Source organism: Calliphora vicina, chromosome 1 (assembly GCF_958450345.1).
Source record: "Calliphora vicina chromosome 1, idCalVici1.1, whole genome shotgun sequence".
In the NCBI taxonomy this organism is placed as follows: domain Eukaryota; kingdom Metazoa; phylum Arthropoda; class Insecta; order Diptera; family Calliphoridae; genus Calliphora; species Calliphora vicina.
In genome coordinates, this window is record NC_088780.1 from 65,412,352 (window position 1) to 65,430,553 (window position 18,202).

Here is an 18,202-nt window from a genome sequence, read left to right on the forward strand (position 1 = left end):
CAATACGACCTAATAGCAGACCGTTTGAATCCCCCAATTGATTGAATATTCTAATTCGTTTTTAAAATGTTAATTTTTAATAGTTTCATTATGTGCAATTGATTCTGAAAAAGTTTTTAAGTAAACTCATCGTCCTATACAATTTAGCATAATTGTAGTTCTTAAAAATTTGTATCGAAAGAGGTTTATATTGTATATCAGCAGTTTAGGTCTCAAATCAGACGAAATAATTGGTATAATCTGAATACAATGAATATAAAAAATTCACCAAAACTTTTTTATTTTTTAATTTCGGTCACAAATTTTAAAAACCGTTTAACCGAATGATATAAACCGGATAAATCGGTTAACCGAAAATCAACATTTTATATTAACCGGTTCGCAAAAACCGAGATTTTGAAGAAAAACTGGTTTTTCGGTTAACCGGTTTATAAACACTACCTATAATGCAATGGTTCATTCAAAGAATAGTTAGTTTTATGTTATAAACTGATAAAAAAGTAATTATGATATGTATATAGATAATGATCTAGATGTACACTTATATTAACATATGTCAACAAATTCAATAATATTTTGTATACACGTTTTCTATGGTCAAACTAAATTAAAAGTTCTTCAGAATTTCAGAATATTTAACGGAACAGCTGATCGTTTTTGTTGTGAGTAAAGTAGCTTAAGCTGGCCACACACGGAATGATTTGTTCGCCTGGGGCCAAATTACCGCATTCGTGATCGAATGAGCTATCGTATCGAAAAATGATTTCGATATCGAAATTATGATAAAATGTATTAAATTGTTTGCTCGATATCGAATGCCATAATCTCAAATAAGAAAATTACGATCAATTTTTCTCGATATCGAATGCGGTAATTTGGACCCTGATTTGTGATTGAAAATTTTCAATTACTTGTGATTTTCTTCGCGCACAGCCCCATTAACAAGTCGAACACGAACAAATCGGACTCACAAATCATCCGTGTGTGGCCAGCTTTAGCCAGATTTAATCATTTTTAATCCCATATTAAAGCTAATGAATAGTCGATTTTAAAGCTTGTTTTATAGAAATGCGTTATCTTCCATATATTTTAAAATAATTATATACAATACGTTTGTTGTGCATATTTTAATCAGAGTATGAAAACAAACAAAACATTTCGCAAACGTTTGCAAAATGTACAAAACAAATCAAAATTTTTATATTGTATTGTACATGAGCAAAAACAAAACAAAAACTTTTCAAGTGACAAAGAGAGAAAACGAACGTAACAATTAGCTTTTCACTCATCTGCATTATTTAAGTTACCGTTACAATCGTACATTTGAGTACAAAACAGATAGAGAAACGTATTTTTTATTCGTTTTGTTTTTTTTTGTACTGCATTCTCTATTATAATGAGTAAATCAATTACCAAACGTTTGTTAAACTTTTTTATCAGAATGTTTCAATATTGTTCTTAAGGTAGGGTCACACATGACAAATATTTACTCAAAAAATCATAACCACTTTTTTAACACAAATTTGTTTGACGTGTTTACTCTTGCAGGTGTTTTGTAAGATCAAACAGCATCAAATAAAAAAATAAAACTAAATTTTTTATTTTGATTCATACTAAGTAAAATAAGTGTTTGAAATAAATATACGAATTCAAACATATTCTAGTTAGTGGTTACGTCCTTTTCGTCAAATATTTGTCATGTGTGACCCTACCTTTACTCTTTTCTTTTCTAGCTGCGTACGTTTATATTAATGAACAGTTTGCGCTCATGAGCAAAAACAATACAAAACAAAATGGGACAATCATTCTCATTGTTTATGTTTGGTTTTTGTTTTACTCACTGCAAAGAACAAAAACAAAACGATAGCAAACGTTTCGATTTGTTTATTTCCGTACTCTGATTTTAATAACTGATTGTCCAATTTTTTAAAACATAGTCGAATATTAATCCTTGAAAGTTTTTCATTGTAATAATTAGTATGATTACTTATTACTAATTTTTAGGAAAAATATGGAAATGAGTTTCTAAGGATGTATAAGTAGAGTTTTTCTTTTCACGCACTTTTTCATTTCCCGGGAAAACGGAATTCATTTTGAAATTTCCCGGGACCCCGGGTATTCCCGCCTAGAACAAATTATTCAATTTTAAGAATGTAGACTTCGTTAAAAATCTAAAAAGTGTAATTGGATACAAATAAAATATCCAATAATTTTGATTTTATATTGTATTCACAAGTGCTTTTAGACAATTTACAGAAATTTCCCGCAGGAAAGAGATAAACTGATACGATTTCTAATTTTGATTATATATGTACAAACTTTTCACCATTTGTCTTATGTATCGGAATGGCTGCAATTTCCATTAGATTTTGTTCTATCTTCGTTAGGTAAATATATATGCTTATTAAATCAAAAATTAAGTAAAGATGTTAATTAAAACTGGTTGATAATCCAATAATATTTAACAAAATTCAATTCCACGGAAGGTGGAGCATTCATGAGTTTTTGGAATAATTTGAATAATGAACTTGTTATTGGTCTATTTGGATTAAATCTTTTTTCGTGTATGAATCTTCAGCATTTGTCCTGAAGCTTTAAGCTTCTTTTATAGAATATCAAGTTCAAAAACTCACATAAAACTAAGGTAAATAATTCCCGGGAATTCTCGCACAATTTCCCGGGATTTCGGGATTGAAAATTTTGCGGAATTCCCGGGATTTCTCGTTCTGGGAATTCCTGTGAAAAACTCTAGTCATAAATAATGGCTACTACATAGAATATTTGCTTTTAATTTTTGATGAATATTTCCAAAATATAAGTAAAATTCAAAATATTATGATATTTTTAAGGAATATTTTATGGTATCAGTTTATGTTTGTGACATACATATTTATCTTCACATTATGAGCTATTATTAAAATATGATTGCTTAACTCTTTCAGCCACGCTTTTTTGTGTATAAGTTTAAAATGAAAACAATTGCATTTTTACTTTAATCAAGGTCAGTTTATTATAAAAAGTAAGAAAAAATTTATCAAAACATGAAAAAAACACCCGATTCCAAGGTTTTTTGTGGAGTGAAGTGGTTAGTTTACTAACCACCGCGGTGCACCGCACAGAATTATAAAGAGTGGTCGTAAGCGCTGAAATTTGGCACCGATAATTATATGGACCAAACTAAGAAAAAAATAAAATTTTATCAAAATCGACCACGCCCATACAATCCAAATCGATTTTTTCGCATAAAATTTTTCCTATCCAAGTAAAAGTCTAGAAATTTGGTACGTATATTTTTTGAAATAAAAAAAGAACGCATGCCGAGTTTCAATAAAATCGGTCACGCCCACCGGCCACGAAACCCATACATAGATAAGAATTTTTATGATATTTCGTTTATTATTCGAAAAAAAATTTTTAGTTTTCATCCTGTTCCGAAAACTATTTTTTTTTAATCGAAACAAGACACTCCCAACTTTCATTTTATTAAAAAAACAGCTTAGGGGAAAGTGGGGCTACATTTTTTTCCCATGGAAAATCAAAAATAAAATAATTTTTAGAGGTTTATAGATTTGGGCATATCTTCTTAACGGTTTATGATATCCCCATAATTTTTTTTTTTATTTATGGAGAAATGTTATATTTTTCAAATATGTTAAAGGTAAATGGTATTATTAGGAAAATTATACATATATAAACCACTGAATTGCGTGAAAATATAAGTAAATTTTTGCTTAACACCCTTGCATGGACTTAACTTAAATTTTTTAAAAATAAAATAAAATTTTTCTTAAAACTATAAGTGTACATTTCATCTTTAAACATTTCTCTACAAAACTGCATCATTTGATTTTTGAAATTGAGTGTTTGAAAATTGACTTTTTGACACCAAAATCCCTCTGTGCACCGTGGCGATTGGCATTAAAAATAACTATGATAAAAAAAATTTGTTTCGTATATATTTTTTTGAAATCGAATATTTTTGACTAAATTTTCTAACCAAAAAACCGAAATATCAAAGTAACACTGAATTCCTTGAACAATAAACACTCTGTGCTTTTTTTTATTGAATGAGTGAAAGAAGGTCTCTTAAAAAAACTGATTTTTACAATATTTTCAAATTAATATATTTATCTAACCACAGCACCCTGACGGCAAAGTTTTGCAAAAAATCATAAACGATGTCTTCAAAAAATATAATTGTTTAGCAAAATGATAATAGAGGCCAATAAACTATGTTTTAAATACTATAGAAAATGTGGTTAGTAAACCACCAAACCGCAAAGAGTTAAAGGATTATTGTTTTCCTTCGGAAAAGGGGTTTTTGGTGTTGTACTCAAAGATACAAAGATATGCCTAAAAATACATTTGAAGTTTATTCATTATTCTTCGAAATACTAAGAAATTAGTTTGAAATGTTTATTATCTCGGGATCCCCTTATTGTTAACCATACAATTGTTTATAATTGTGAAAAATCTTTATAAAATGGAAGATATTGATTGTTCAATTAATATTTTTTGGTTTAATATCCTTTGTTCAAATAAAAGGATTTTTAGAAAAATATGGTGGCCAGCTATTTAGGGGCTAATATTTGAATTTTTGTTATCGACAGAATTTTAAGTGCGTTGGTGTCTAAACGAAAGGACCTAGGGGTATGAAATTAGTATTCTGTGTTGTTCAAAAAATGTTTCGAAAATCGATTTAACAGGTATGAATAAAAATATGTTAAAAAAGTTGACCCGCCTCAGCGTATATCCGCTGTTAATAAGATGATATGTCTAAAACAAGTGGAACTAAAAAGATAAAATATGGTCTGAATATTTTCTAATAATAAAAAGATAATTATATAAAAATTAACAAAAATGTTTCTTAAAAAAAATAATTTTTCAAGTTGTAGAAAGATCATACTTGTATGTTATAAAACATTTATTTTGCATACAAATTTGTGGAAATATTATAAAAATGAATTGAAAATCACAGTGAATTTGTCCTTAAATAGCTGGCCACCACGGTATATTAACAGATGGATTCTTATATAAAATAGATTAAAATAAATTATCGTTCCGTCTAAATATGATTATTTCGAGTCATAAACATAAAACGAAACCTTTCATTGTATAACACTATCTAAATCTTAATTCTACATAACACATATAAAATGAAACCAACGACCGGTGAAACCATTAGAGCATGGTTATTGTCTGCTCTAATGGTACATGGAGCCGTTGCCGGAAATCCGGATGCCAAGCGTCTATATGACGACCTTCTGAGTAACTACAATAAGCTGGTCAGACCGGTGGTCAATACAACAGATGTTCTTAAAGTTTGCATAAAATTGAAATTATCTCAATTAATTGACGTGGTAAGTTTTTAAATAAATTTTATATTTACGTATACTGTTTTTCTATTGTTTAAATATAGTGTTCAACTCAAAATTATACCTTTACCGATAAGGTACCGTTACCGAAATAATCCAAATTAGCGTTATCATTGCCTTTTAACCGTTTTGGATCGGTAGCCAACCTTGATAAATTCTGGTAATTAACTACTGACGCAATTGCATTTTAACTCATTATTTTAACACGGTAATCTTATTGAAGGCAGTTACTTCACTAAAACTAGATACAAGTAATAATTTAAATAACACCTTGATAATTAGGTCTCTCATAAATCATTATCAGCAATAAACAGAATGTACTAATCAAATGACTGGAAAATAAGCATTTTTTAGTAAACATATTGAAAGTAAGGTAGCCTAAAATTAGATAAACATACTATATAAACATATTTTATAAAAAAATGTGGTCCATTATTTTAACAAGCACCCATACAAATGGTCTCCCGGATTTGGACTTTAACGGTCGTTAATAGTTTATTTATATAGGTATCTACACAAATTTCTCTCCAAAATAGTTTTATATACATATTTTGAATTCATGTCACCTAATTTCCTGACGATCGGTCCATAATTAGTCATAGCTACCATATAAGGCCCTCTTCCGAAAATCATTCACGAAAATAAATTATAGTGAGGGTATTAACCGAACATACTTTTTTATATGTTTTTATCCACTTTTTCTGTGCAAAATTAATAACGACTACAAAATCATACACAGAGAAAACTGATTCGTAGTAGCAACCGAATTTGTTGCCAATCGAATGATTCGGTTGCACACATACAATTTTTCGGTTCTATTAACAGAAAGTATGTTGTTAAAAAAGAATTTTGGTTGTAGCAACCAAAATTGTGTTACCCCTTCTAAAATTTTGTAGCCACAGCTGTAAAATTCGGCCACTAAGGTGGAATGATTCGATTGGCAACAAATTCGGTTGCTACTACGAATCTGTTTTCTGTGTGTAGTATTCAAACCAAAACCTGAAAGAATTTCATAAGTAAGAATAACACTATTAAAAAAATTGAATTTGTAACCATTAATGCAAACATGATACATTAGTAATTTCATTAATAAAAATGTCCTCTTCACTTTCATTAATTCCATCGACTTGGTGGCTAAGGTGAAATTCTTCCATGGGTTCACTGTTCAATTACTTCAAGTAGAAGTGTGGAACGTTTCCACTTTTGTAAGCGCCTATTTAAAAATGATGTGGAAATTAATGGATCTGAAGTATCGACAGCTTAATATGAATTCGGAGCTTAAAAAATTCGTCTTCTCCGTTTTCATTGCATCTCAACAATTCTTTCAGCAATATGAAGTAAAATAGATTGCACCGAAACTTTGGGAAGGGTGTCATTTGCCTTTATCATTTTTCTTTTAAAATTTCAATAATGTATATTCGTGAGTAATTTTCGGAAGTGGGCCTTATAAGGGAGTTATGACCAATTATGGACCGATCGCCATGAAATTAGGTCGTGTGATTTATGTCTATATGAAAGTTATTTCTGTTGAATACTACCATTTTTAAGAGATTTATGCACGTTAAAGTGATTTTCGGAAGCGGGTCTTGTTTGGGAGCTATGACTAAATTTAATTATGTGACATGAATTCCGTATGTTTATTACGGGTTAGAAAGGGTAGGGTATATAAGGGACTTTATATATATATGTATGTATATTTGTTGGGTCAACAAACCTTTGAAGGGGAAGTGCAATATATATTAAATAAATATTTGTCCAATTCATAACCTAGTTGTATGTTGTACTTTGTATGTTACAACTATTGTGGTTGTGAACACAAATTTCGCCAAATCGTAAGTTTACCCTGCCGAGCCTTGACAATTCCAAACGAAGATGATAAAAAAAACATTCCAAACTCTATTAATATATAAATATATAAATTTTCATACAACATTCGAAAAACATATGTAAAAATGTTGTAGGTGTTGTACAAAACATTTATATAGTAATTATCAACAACATTTGTACAACTATTGTACATTCAGACGACTTAAAACTCATACGACTGTACAACGTCAGTTGTGAATTGAACAATTGGATTTCAATTTTAGGTTAATGTATTCAAATTATTTATTTTCTTATTTAGGATTTTGGTTAACATACAATTGAGTTTTAGTTTAGAGATTTATGTTTATATTGTAGGTTTTATTATATTCACAAGGTTTTTATAATTTAGTTTTTTAAGGTTTTATATTTAGTTTTGTGGTTTTAAAATATAGGTATTTAGGTTTAAGAGCTTTTTAGATTTTAAATGTTTTTAACCTTAGGTTTTAATTATTTGTAATTTTAGGATATTTAGTATTAAGTTTTAACCAAATTTTATAATATTAAGTTGCACTTTAGGGTTTAATAAGCACTTGCTGTTTTTGCTACAGAACAATCACAACTGATGTGTTTGTTTTGTTGAAGTTGGCTGCAGTTTTTTTGATTGACATCAGAGAGTTCACGGAGTTGAACACCGTATACATATATAAAACTTATTTGGATCGAAATTTGTGTATATATATATATATATATATATATATATATATATATATATATATATATATATATATATATATATATATAAATTAAACATTTATGAAAGATAAAGTCCAATTTGGGGAGGACAATTGTTTGGGGGCTAGGTGGAATAATGGACCAATTTCAGCCAGTTTCAATAGGCATCATCCTTGGGCCGAAAAATTATATGTACCAAATTAAGGTGGGTGTTAAATTAATATTTTTGGACGTTACAAACATCTGCACAAACGCATTGTACCCTCCCCATTATGGTGGTGTAGGGTATAAATAATGTATTGTTTGCGTTATATGCTTCTCCACTTCATCTTTGAAAACGGCATCAAAATTTTTATTTTTTTAATTTTCGTTAAGCCAAATTTTGAACAACTTTGCGTTTTTTAGAACGCAATAACCTAAAAAGTATGGTATTATTCTATGGAAATTGCTATTGAATGTAAATGAAAATTGCTTTATAACATTTCAATATATTCATTTGTGATTGCATTCAATCCGCGGATCTTCGCCGAAATTTTAAAAGCTTCCACGAAGTTACATTTTGAATACAGTCGCAGCACTTTTAATGTTATGTTAAAAAAGTGGCAAGTCCAACAAATTTATCACCTTTTTTAACAAAAAACATTAATACTTACTTAATTTATTCTCCATTTTCAATTTCTTCTTTATAACTCGCGAAATTATTTAAACTGGAAATTGAATCTTTGAAAGCAATGCGAGCTTTTCAACAAAATTTATTAAGTGATTACAATGCAATCTCTTTGACTGGGTGTTGTCCAATGAAATAAAATTTGGAGTATTAGTTACAAAATGGCATTAAAAGTGAAACAGTTTTGGTAGCCGTTTAACCTAATGTGCATTGTCATGATGCATAAAATCACATTTGACAATAAAAATTGTCAGACAATTATCTTACAATAATCTGGCAATGGCAACGTATGTAATGTGTTTACGATTGTCAGATGTCTAACAATATTATTGTTTCACAATGTACTGACAATGGATATATTGAAGGCACCAAGCTCGGGGCTATAAAATTCCTTTGCACGATATTGAAGAATATATTGCGACATACGAAACAGGTTTTAATTTTTTGAAAGCAGCTATGCGATTGGAGAAAATATTGTCTAAAGTTCAAATTTACATAAAAAATAGGTCTACTTCGGAAGGCTCTGAACCACGCAATAATACGAATTTAGATATGATTTTGCTTTTATCATATATCCCGAAATGTTATCATTCAGAAATATATAAACACATTATTTATGAACCTTTTACTTATTTTCTGTTTAATTTACATAAGTACTTTTTTCGAAAAAAAAAATGGGGAAAAAACTTTTTTTAAGTTTGAATGAACATAACGTTGACTTTTTGTTAATTCAAAAAAGACATTTAAAGAAAATCGGAAAGAATTGAATCCGTTATTAGCAAAAAAAGAACAAGGTAGGTAAATAAAATAAAATTTTACTTTTCAAATGCGAATAACTCGTAAACTATAATATATAATATGTGGCTAAAGCAATATTTTTTGTAGATCACGTCTAGTAGATTCCATATGTATAAATCTATCAAATTATTATACCCTTCACCATGAGTGGCAAGGGTATATATAAGTTTGTTTTTTACAAATGTCAGCTGTTTTTTTTTGCTATGCAATGCACGTAGCAAAAAAAGCTATACAGTTTTAGTATTGCGCAAAAGCAATGATGCTAATATTGCAATTTTGTGTGTTTTGTTGTTGGATTGCAAACAAAAGCTACAGTATTTTACATTTGCACTTTCACTTTCACAAGACCATACGCATCAAACACTGAACTCCGCTAATGTACTGACAATGTTTTTTCTAACGTTGCAATACAAAAATTGTAGGCAGCTTTGTATTGATATTAATAACATAAAATAGTAAGTTCACACCGTAGTTACTAGGGTATTCAATCGATTAACCGTTAATCGGTTAACCGATTAATTTTGGGCGGTTAACTGTTCGAATAATTTGAAATTGCCGATTTTCAAATAACAAATAAACCGATTAATTTGTTTCGATTAACCGATTAACCGAAATTCCTTTTTTTTTGCACTTTAAACAATTTTTTTGTATTTATTTTTCCATTTCAATTCAAAGACAAATTTCAAATTAAAATTAGATATTTTTGAACATCCAATAAACATGATTAGTGAGTATGTATAACAACTGACATATTTAATTTGCATGTATTTGAAACTTTGTTTGTATTTACATGTATGGACGAAACTTTTTTTGAAATGAGTCTTTTATCATAACTAAACGAAACTATTAAATTGATCAAAATCTAAAACAATTCAAAAATGAATATTCCTTATCATGCTTTTGATTTCTCCAACATATACAATCAGCGAGAGAGTTTTTTTCCAAGAAAAGTTTTATTAAATCTAAAGAAAAAAATCGTTTAAATTATACAAATCATGCGATTTCAGAAATATAAATAGTAGATGTTAATATCTTTCTAATCTGTATTAAACCCAAATTTTTACTTATCAAATATACGAGAAAACATGAATTTTAATTTTGATGTTTACAACAAAAAAACACTCTCACACAAAAAATAATTGACTTTTTTGAAAACTGATGAAACTATATGAAAGATTATAGAACAGTTCATAAAACACGGATTTTAAGTTATGACGTTGTTGCAGCAAATAGGCGATATGTTTAAAAAAATTATCTCAAATACCTTATTTGCTGTTTTTGTACACAAAATTCGTTGTTGTATTTTCAATTTAAAATGAAAATAGAAATTATTCGGTTAATCGAATAATTTTAAATTAACCGATTATTAACCGAATAAATATAAACCTCGGTTAATTATTTGCTCGATTAACCGATTAAACCAGAAACCCGATTAATTGAATACCCTAGTAGTTACACATTTTCTGGTAATTTTTCTGACAATATTGAATATCTGACAACCGTGTATACTAGGGTATTCATTCGAATAATGATCGTTCGATTAATCGAATAATTTCTTACGAATAAATATTCGAACAATTTAAAAATTACCATTTTCTAATAACGAATAATCCGAATTTTGTGTAGAATAATCGAAAAAAACGAATAAATATACAGATATATTTAAATTTATTAAATTGCTTAAAATTTTTCATAATTCCAAATTTAAATAAGTAATAATGACTTACAAAAATTGTATTGTTTTTGAAATTCGACAAATAACTAAAGATAGTTAAAGGGAGTCTTTCGGTCACTGTAGATGAGTGGTCCGATAGCTACTTCTATAATTATATAAATATTAAAGCAAGAAGTTACAATTCTAAAAACATGTCTTTCAAAATGTTACAATGTACGAAATAAAATATTTGTTTTTTGTAAAAAAGGCTGACTAATTTTAGAATTGATTTCGAAACATACATTTTAGGGTCTAGACATGACGGGTCGGCTGTGGTGTGAACATATGCTGGCGAAATATTAGCAGAATTGCAATTAATAATCAAAATATTAACTTGGATTAAAGTGGTGTTGAAAGTGATGGCGAATGTGATTGAAACGGTCGAAAGTGATATTGAGAATGACATTTATAATGATTACGTTGAAATAGACGAAGGCCATGATCTTAGAATATGTACAAGTGATTGTACATGATATTAAACATCGTTGGATATCTTTGTCTAACATTGTAATCAACTTTTTGCGTATTCATAAATGCGTCAATAGTGCACTGTCTGATTTCAAATTAGTTCACTGCCAATTATATCAAACTTTGGACAGATTTGTGTAATTCCCTAAAACTACTTGATTAAGCAAAGATTCGGCAACGTTGATAGAACTTGCGGGTATAATACAATTTGTTATAAATAATTTTTGAAAAAGTGAATAATTCATTTACTAAAAAATTAGTTTAGTAAATTTTAAAACCCGAATTAATGAACGATATAAAAAAGTTCTTAATTCGTTTATATTGTACTTGAATTCAGGATCATGTCCAACTAGCTCACATTTTTTAAAGCATAACTCCAAAAGGGAAACTAAAGAGTTTGCTAGTCAATTGTGTTGCAGTCGAATTTTCCTTAGGAAAATGTCCCTCAATACGTCTGGGATGGTTATGGTGTTGAACATTTATGTAGTATTTTGGGTCGTAGGAATTGTGAAGCGGATGCGCCTACGACATGGTTGGGTGGCATCATAGAGACCAACACGTGTCCCTGGACATTCTTCGTGTGGTATGGTAAGTGGGATTGTCCCGCTTTTAGTCATAAAATCCCGCGTCCCGCTAGGGATTCGTAATTCCCACATCTAACAACTACTTCATATTTAGTTTAAAAAAACAGTTGATTTTGAATTAAATATTTAAATTGTAAATGACTTTTACGTTGAAAATTTATAAAAAATTCAACAAAACAATTAAATGGAACTGATGTGTATGTATTTCCCGAGTGTAAGTATTTATTCAATGTATGTTAAATTCTAAAACAGCATTTCTACATATGTTTGTGTAGCTCAAAAATAATGGATCTTAATAATCAATCGACTCAGAATAATTAAAAATGTATCTACCTACCGAAAAAAGTTTGAAACCCAAGAATTGGAAACATAACTCCAAGAAGATTTTTCATTCATTGGGAGCTACATGGAAATTGGGTTTTGAAAGACGATTTTTTATGTCTGAAATGCTGCTTCAACGCTATAAAAGAAAATCATTTTTGCACCGAATAATTACTTGCGATGAAAAATTGATCCATTGCGATAACCCGAATCGTAAGGGATCGCATGTGAACCATATGAATCTACACCAAAGTCAAATATCCATGGCGCTAAGGTAATTATCTGTATTTGGAGGGAGCAAAAGATTCCTATCTATTATGAGCTGCTGTCATCTGACCAGTCCATCACAGGGAACCTGTACCGAATACAACTGATTCGTTTGAAGTGGTTGGGAAGTTTTGCCTCACCCGCTTTATAGTCCAGACCTTGCCCCGTCCGACTATTATTTCTCTCGTTCGAGGCAGAACGCTCTCTCTGGAATACGCTTCATTTTGGAACAGAGTATCCTCAAAATATGATCACTTCTTTTGGTTCGGAATTAGGGGTGCCAGATTCAGATTCGCAAATAGCTGGACATTTGGCTTTAAAAAGATGGACAAATCAAAAAAAAAAACTGGACATTAAAAAAATTACTGAGAAAATGTTAATTTTGGTTTTGTGTAAATAATTTTTTCAAATATATTTTTAACTATTGTAATTCACTGTGCGACAGTGAAAAAAACTTGGAAGACTACCTAGCGTGGGTCTTGTTGAGAAACACCCTCTAATTCAGAAGTTATTCAGAATTTTTTTTCAGTGATGTTCGTCAACATAACGAACAGTAACTCAATCAGTTTTTGTGCGATTTTAATTTTTTAATGGGTTTAGAAAAAAACTGATTACGCTTTAAAATTAATTTTATTTGTATGTCCTCACTTGTTAGCTTTTCAAGTTTAAGGTTTTATTACCTACTAAAAAGACCTAAAATAATAAAAATTATTTTTTTGATATGTCGTAGTGGAAATTGTTTTTCCTCATGCCAAAAACTATCGAAAAATCGATGGCACAATATCGATTGCAAAATCGAAAGAGTTAAAGTAATAAATTAAATACTAAAAACACTGCCACTTTATTTCGTTTTTGAGCTTACGGATTTGGCCAATTCCAAACCTTTAGAGATTTGTAAACAATTTTGAAAATATTCCTCTAAATTTGTTCGTATTAATATTTCAGCTCAAACTAGGTCCAATGACATTCGGATCTTTCTTAAGTATAGAGACAGAAAAAGTAGTTAAAGTAGCAAACAAACGAACAAAACATGTTACATATTTTTTATACAGGACTAAATTTTCTTTAATTTAACTCTATTAATAGAATCTATATAAGATTTCTACATTTATTGCATAAATTTACAATTTCGGAAAAGTACAGTGTTATGAGGCATAATTGTTTATCTTTTGTCCCGCGGAAGTTTTGAAAATCCCGCCATTTTTCACCTATTTTTAAAATTGTCCCGCTTTTTGGAAAAATAATACTGGCAACACTAGTGTCGTGTCTGTTCAGTGTAGTTTTTACATTTGCATAACTGTGTGGATACGCGGCTGGTGAAAGGGTTGGAACCACCTGAGATCTAAAACATGCCCGAGTTAGTTTGGAAACCTCGCCAGGCTAACAGTTCCGTAACAATATGGCGCCCAGTTAAATGTGTCAACTTAAGCTGCTTCCCAAATATATATGTATACAACATACATATGAAGTGGAATTCTTGGATATAATGATCGGGGAAGTTTTACATATCGGAAGGAATAGCAGTAGCTTGAGAGTGACTTGTAGTGTCCCCAAATGTATTGTATTCGTTTCCTTTCTTGTTTGAGTTTGTTTTAGTAATTTTTCAGTGTTTAATGTAATGTCTGATATCCTGTCGAGTTGTCAGAGTTATATGCGTTCGTCCTGAAAATGACTGTTAAAGTTCAATTGTCAGTTTGGAGTGTTGCATAATGTCTGATAGCCTGTGTGTAGTGTGTAGTATCAATAATGTAAAGTATATCTGTGTACAATTTGTCCATGTAGTTACCCAGCTAGCATTGGCTAATTTTTAGACAATTGTGTATACAACTCTTAACAGAATCTTCTAATGATGATCTGACGAGTAGAGTAAGTTCGGGTAATGTGGTATACCTATTTTATATTTGACTATAATTTTTAGAATCTTAATTCGATTGAAACAGTTCTCAGCTGGTGTTCTACTGCAAGTGTTAGGTTTACATCCATGAAAGTGAAAAAGTAGTTTAAGTTCAAATTTCGGAAAAAGATTAAAAAAACCATAAACTAGCCATTAAAAAATACTATTTTAATTTGTGAATGAGTTGCGTTTTATTTAAATCATTTTCAATGGATGCGGTTAAAGTTGGCGGCTGACCAAACTTACCAGAAGCTCCTCAATACATTTTTCGCTTCGTAGGAGACATAAAAGACATTGAAAATAATGCGAAAATAATGTCCATCTCGTTGTTTATAATAGCTCAGATAGCTTTGTTCAAATCTTATGCTGCCCATTTTCTTACTTCACCTTTCTTTGGCATATCATTTGTGTGAAATTTTTAGCTATACCACATTAGCCGACCAAGTGGTTTATTAAAATTATTATAAAATTAAACATATACACTAAATATGCTATATTGTTGCATGTGTTATTCAATAGAAAAATATTCCCATTTGACTTTAAAATTAAATTAATGAAGTTTAAAACACGTGATTTTAGAAAAGAAATAATTTTTAACAGATCACAAGAAAAAGTCTACCACAAGATCACGCTGATTTTTTACAACTGACTACTTCCATGACCTGCAAAAATGAAGTACACTCACCCAATGTTAATTTTCTGAGATCATAAAACAAAGAGTTCAGTTGGTAATTTTGTAATTAAAAAGTGAAGTGTTTGTGAAATTAAAAACTAAGATTAAAATCTATTCGATGATTTTAATCTTATTAGAATTATACGGCTGAGCATTTCACGAGTTGTAAGATAATCCCTACATGAGTCTCATACGATTCTTGGCATGCTTTATTAAATACTCTTTAGATAATCTCTACACAAATCTCAAACGATTCTCTCTACGATTAATGTTAGCGTCTTTCGCTGTGTTGTGGAAGAATCTTACAGAAGAATCAGCAGCTGAAACAGTTACTCCCGTGCAAGAATCTTTTGTGATTAAAAAATGCGCTCGTCGACAATCAAAAACGCACTTCATGAGATTCCCAGTGGACTCTTCGACGATTGAAAATGCTAGCTGGGTAGTCTCTTTGATTTATATTTGTCCTGAAAAATAAGAAAATAAATTAGAAATTTGTAATTACTTACTTGTGTCTCGTGTATAAATATTTACTCACTGTCCCTAAGTGGAAATGCATTAGATTTCAAGGCCAAAGGAGAGCGTGCATTGACCATTCCGCTGTATATTGTGTGTAATATTATGCACCGGTATCTGTTTTTTGTTAAGGTTTTAATTGTGTTAGTGTTTATGTACTTTTATTTTTAGTTGCCGGGCAAATACAAAAGGATCAGCAAAAATTCTATGTGTTAATTTAAAATAAATTAGTGCGAGCCGGGTTTTGTGTTCATAGTACGTTTCTTTTCTTTTGTGTTAGAAATCCCCGGTTAAGCCTAGTACTCTGTTCATATTTGCGAAAAATTATGGTTTTTTCATGCGAAAAATTTTACATGCTGTTTGACAGCTAGCTGTTGGTATTAATTTCGTGCGAAAGAAGTGCTGCGTATGTTATTTCGTGTGGAAAAATAAGGTTGCCAGATTTATTTCACATGTTTCCACAATAAAAACAGAGTACTGCTTTTGCGAAATTATTTCGCATATATTTCATTCCAAATATTTTATATGTAGTTTGACAGCATTTCGCACGAAATTTTGAACAGAGTACCTAGCTTTAGACAGGAGACAGTTGAAAACACCAATAAGCACCTGTTAAACAGGAAACCTTCGGAAACACCAATGAGCACATATGAGGTCAAGTGGCCGAAGAAATTTAATTAATATTTCAAAAAGATAAAGGTAACGAAGTTAAATAACGTCCAAGTCTGGTGAGCAAAACGTGGCATCCCAATATAGACATACACACAGTTACTAAATTTTACGTACGATTTACTTTTTGGGACTTTTTTTAAAAAAATATATATTTAAAAATACAAGGCCTGTCTCATTCATTCACTCACTCACTCATGACTGATGAGTCAGTGAATGAGTGAGTGAGTGAATGAATGAGCCAGGCCTTGTATTTTTAAATATATAGACTTTTAAAAAAAGGTACAAAAAGTAAATCGTACGTATACTTTAGTAACTGTGTGTAGATATGGTATAGGGTTCTATAGCTGAAACAAAAAGTCGACTTTTCGACCTTTCGACTTTTTCCGTTTTTTAAAAAGTCGACTTTTCGAACTTTCGACGTTTTCGTTTTTTAAAAAGTCGACTTTTCGACTTTTGGTAATTTATAAAGTCGACTTTTCGTACTTTCGACTTTTTAGTTAAATCGACTTTTTTCGACTTTTTTAGACTATTTTCGACTTTCCGACTATTTTCAACTTTTTACCACTTCTTGTAACAAATACATAGTCAAAAATAAAGTACATTTTAAGAGAATTAAACTGGACTTTACTTAAGAGTGGACTTTAGGTCTATCATAGACAAGTTAAAGTATACTTCTGACGCTGAAGTCGACTCTAAATATAAAACTAGCTGAAGTTGTTTTTAACTCGTTTAACAACAGCATCAGCTGTTCTTCGCCGAGTAAAAAAGTTCGTCACAAAGTAAAAAATGTTTAACGGCCATTCTCACAATGTACGATTAAAAGTTAACGTGAACTTTAACCGCAAGTTAGGCTAATTTGAATTTCACAATTTACGATTAATTCTTAATTGACACTATTTAACAACAAAGTTGCTGTTAAATATAACCGAACAAATTTCGCCGGTTAGCATCTTAATTGTAAGAAATATAATAAAAGAACATGGAAAAACATTTATATTTTTGTAATATTTATAATTTTTAAAAGTGTAAAGCGAAGAAAAGTAAATTTTGCACGAGGTGATCCATATACCACCCGGATATTGCACTTACAAACCAAACAACAAATGTGCACTTTTGCTTGTTGGTTTTCAGTAATTGTTGTTCAGTTTGTTCTGTAAATTTTATAGTTAGGTACCTTCATATTTTTGAGTTTTATACGTTTTTTTTATTATACCACTAAGAAAACACAAACTATTATTTTTTATGCCGTCTTTTAGACAATTTTTTATATTTCAATCTTTCATTACACTATTTTTCGTAAACAAATGTATGCATTATTGCCATACTTTCTACTGAATGCTTTGGTTAAGTAATCAAATGATGGTGAAACGCAAATCGGTAACCGTTGGTTAAATGGTCCCCGTTAAACAAACCGACAGTTAGTTAATTTTCCGGTTAAAATGAAATAATCGTACATTGTGAAAATGGCCGTAAGTTACAAGATATTGGTAGAGATTTTGCAATTATTGAACAGTTATCAATAAAATTAGTACCAAAATATCGTAATTATGATATTAATCTTATATTTTCCATTTTTGATATTAATCTTATCTTTTCCATTTTTCCATAACAAACAACTTTCTTTCTTTAGATGTCCCGGTTACTTTTATTGTTTATGTTTTTTGGATTTTTTTTAATGTTGTATGTCAGCTGTTCATCGTTGCCACTTGTCTGTTTTT

General features: G+C 30.0%; 1 protein-coding gene across 1 annotated transcript in view; it reads left to right on the forward strand.

The window, feature by feature from the left end:
• Positions 1-5,034: 5,034 nt before the first annotated feature.
• nAChRalpha4 (nicotinic acetylcholine receptor alpha4) overlaps positions 5,035-18,202 on the forward strand; it is a 353,850-nt gene continuing 340,682 nt past the window's right edge. Inside the window, exon 1 of the mRNA XM_065514945.1 lies at positions 5,035-5,360. Within this exon, the coding sequence (XP_065371017.1) occupies positions 5,157-5,360 (204 nt within the window). The 5' untranslated portion in view covers positions 5,035-5,156. The remainder of the gene's footprint in view (positions 5,361-18,202) is intronic.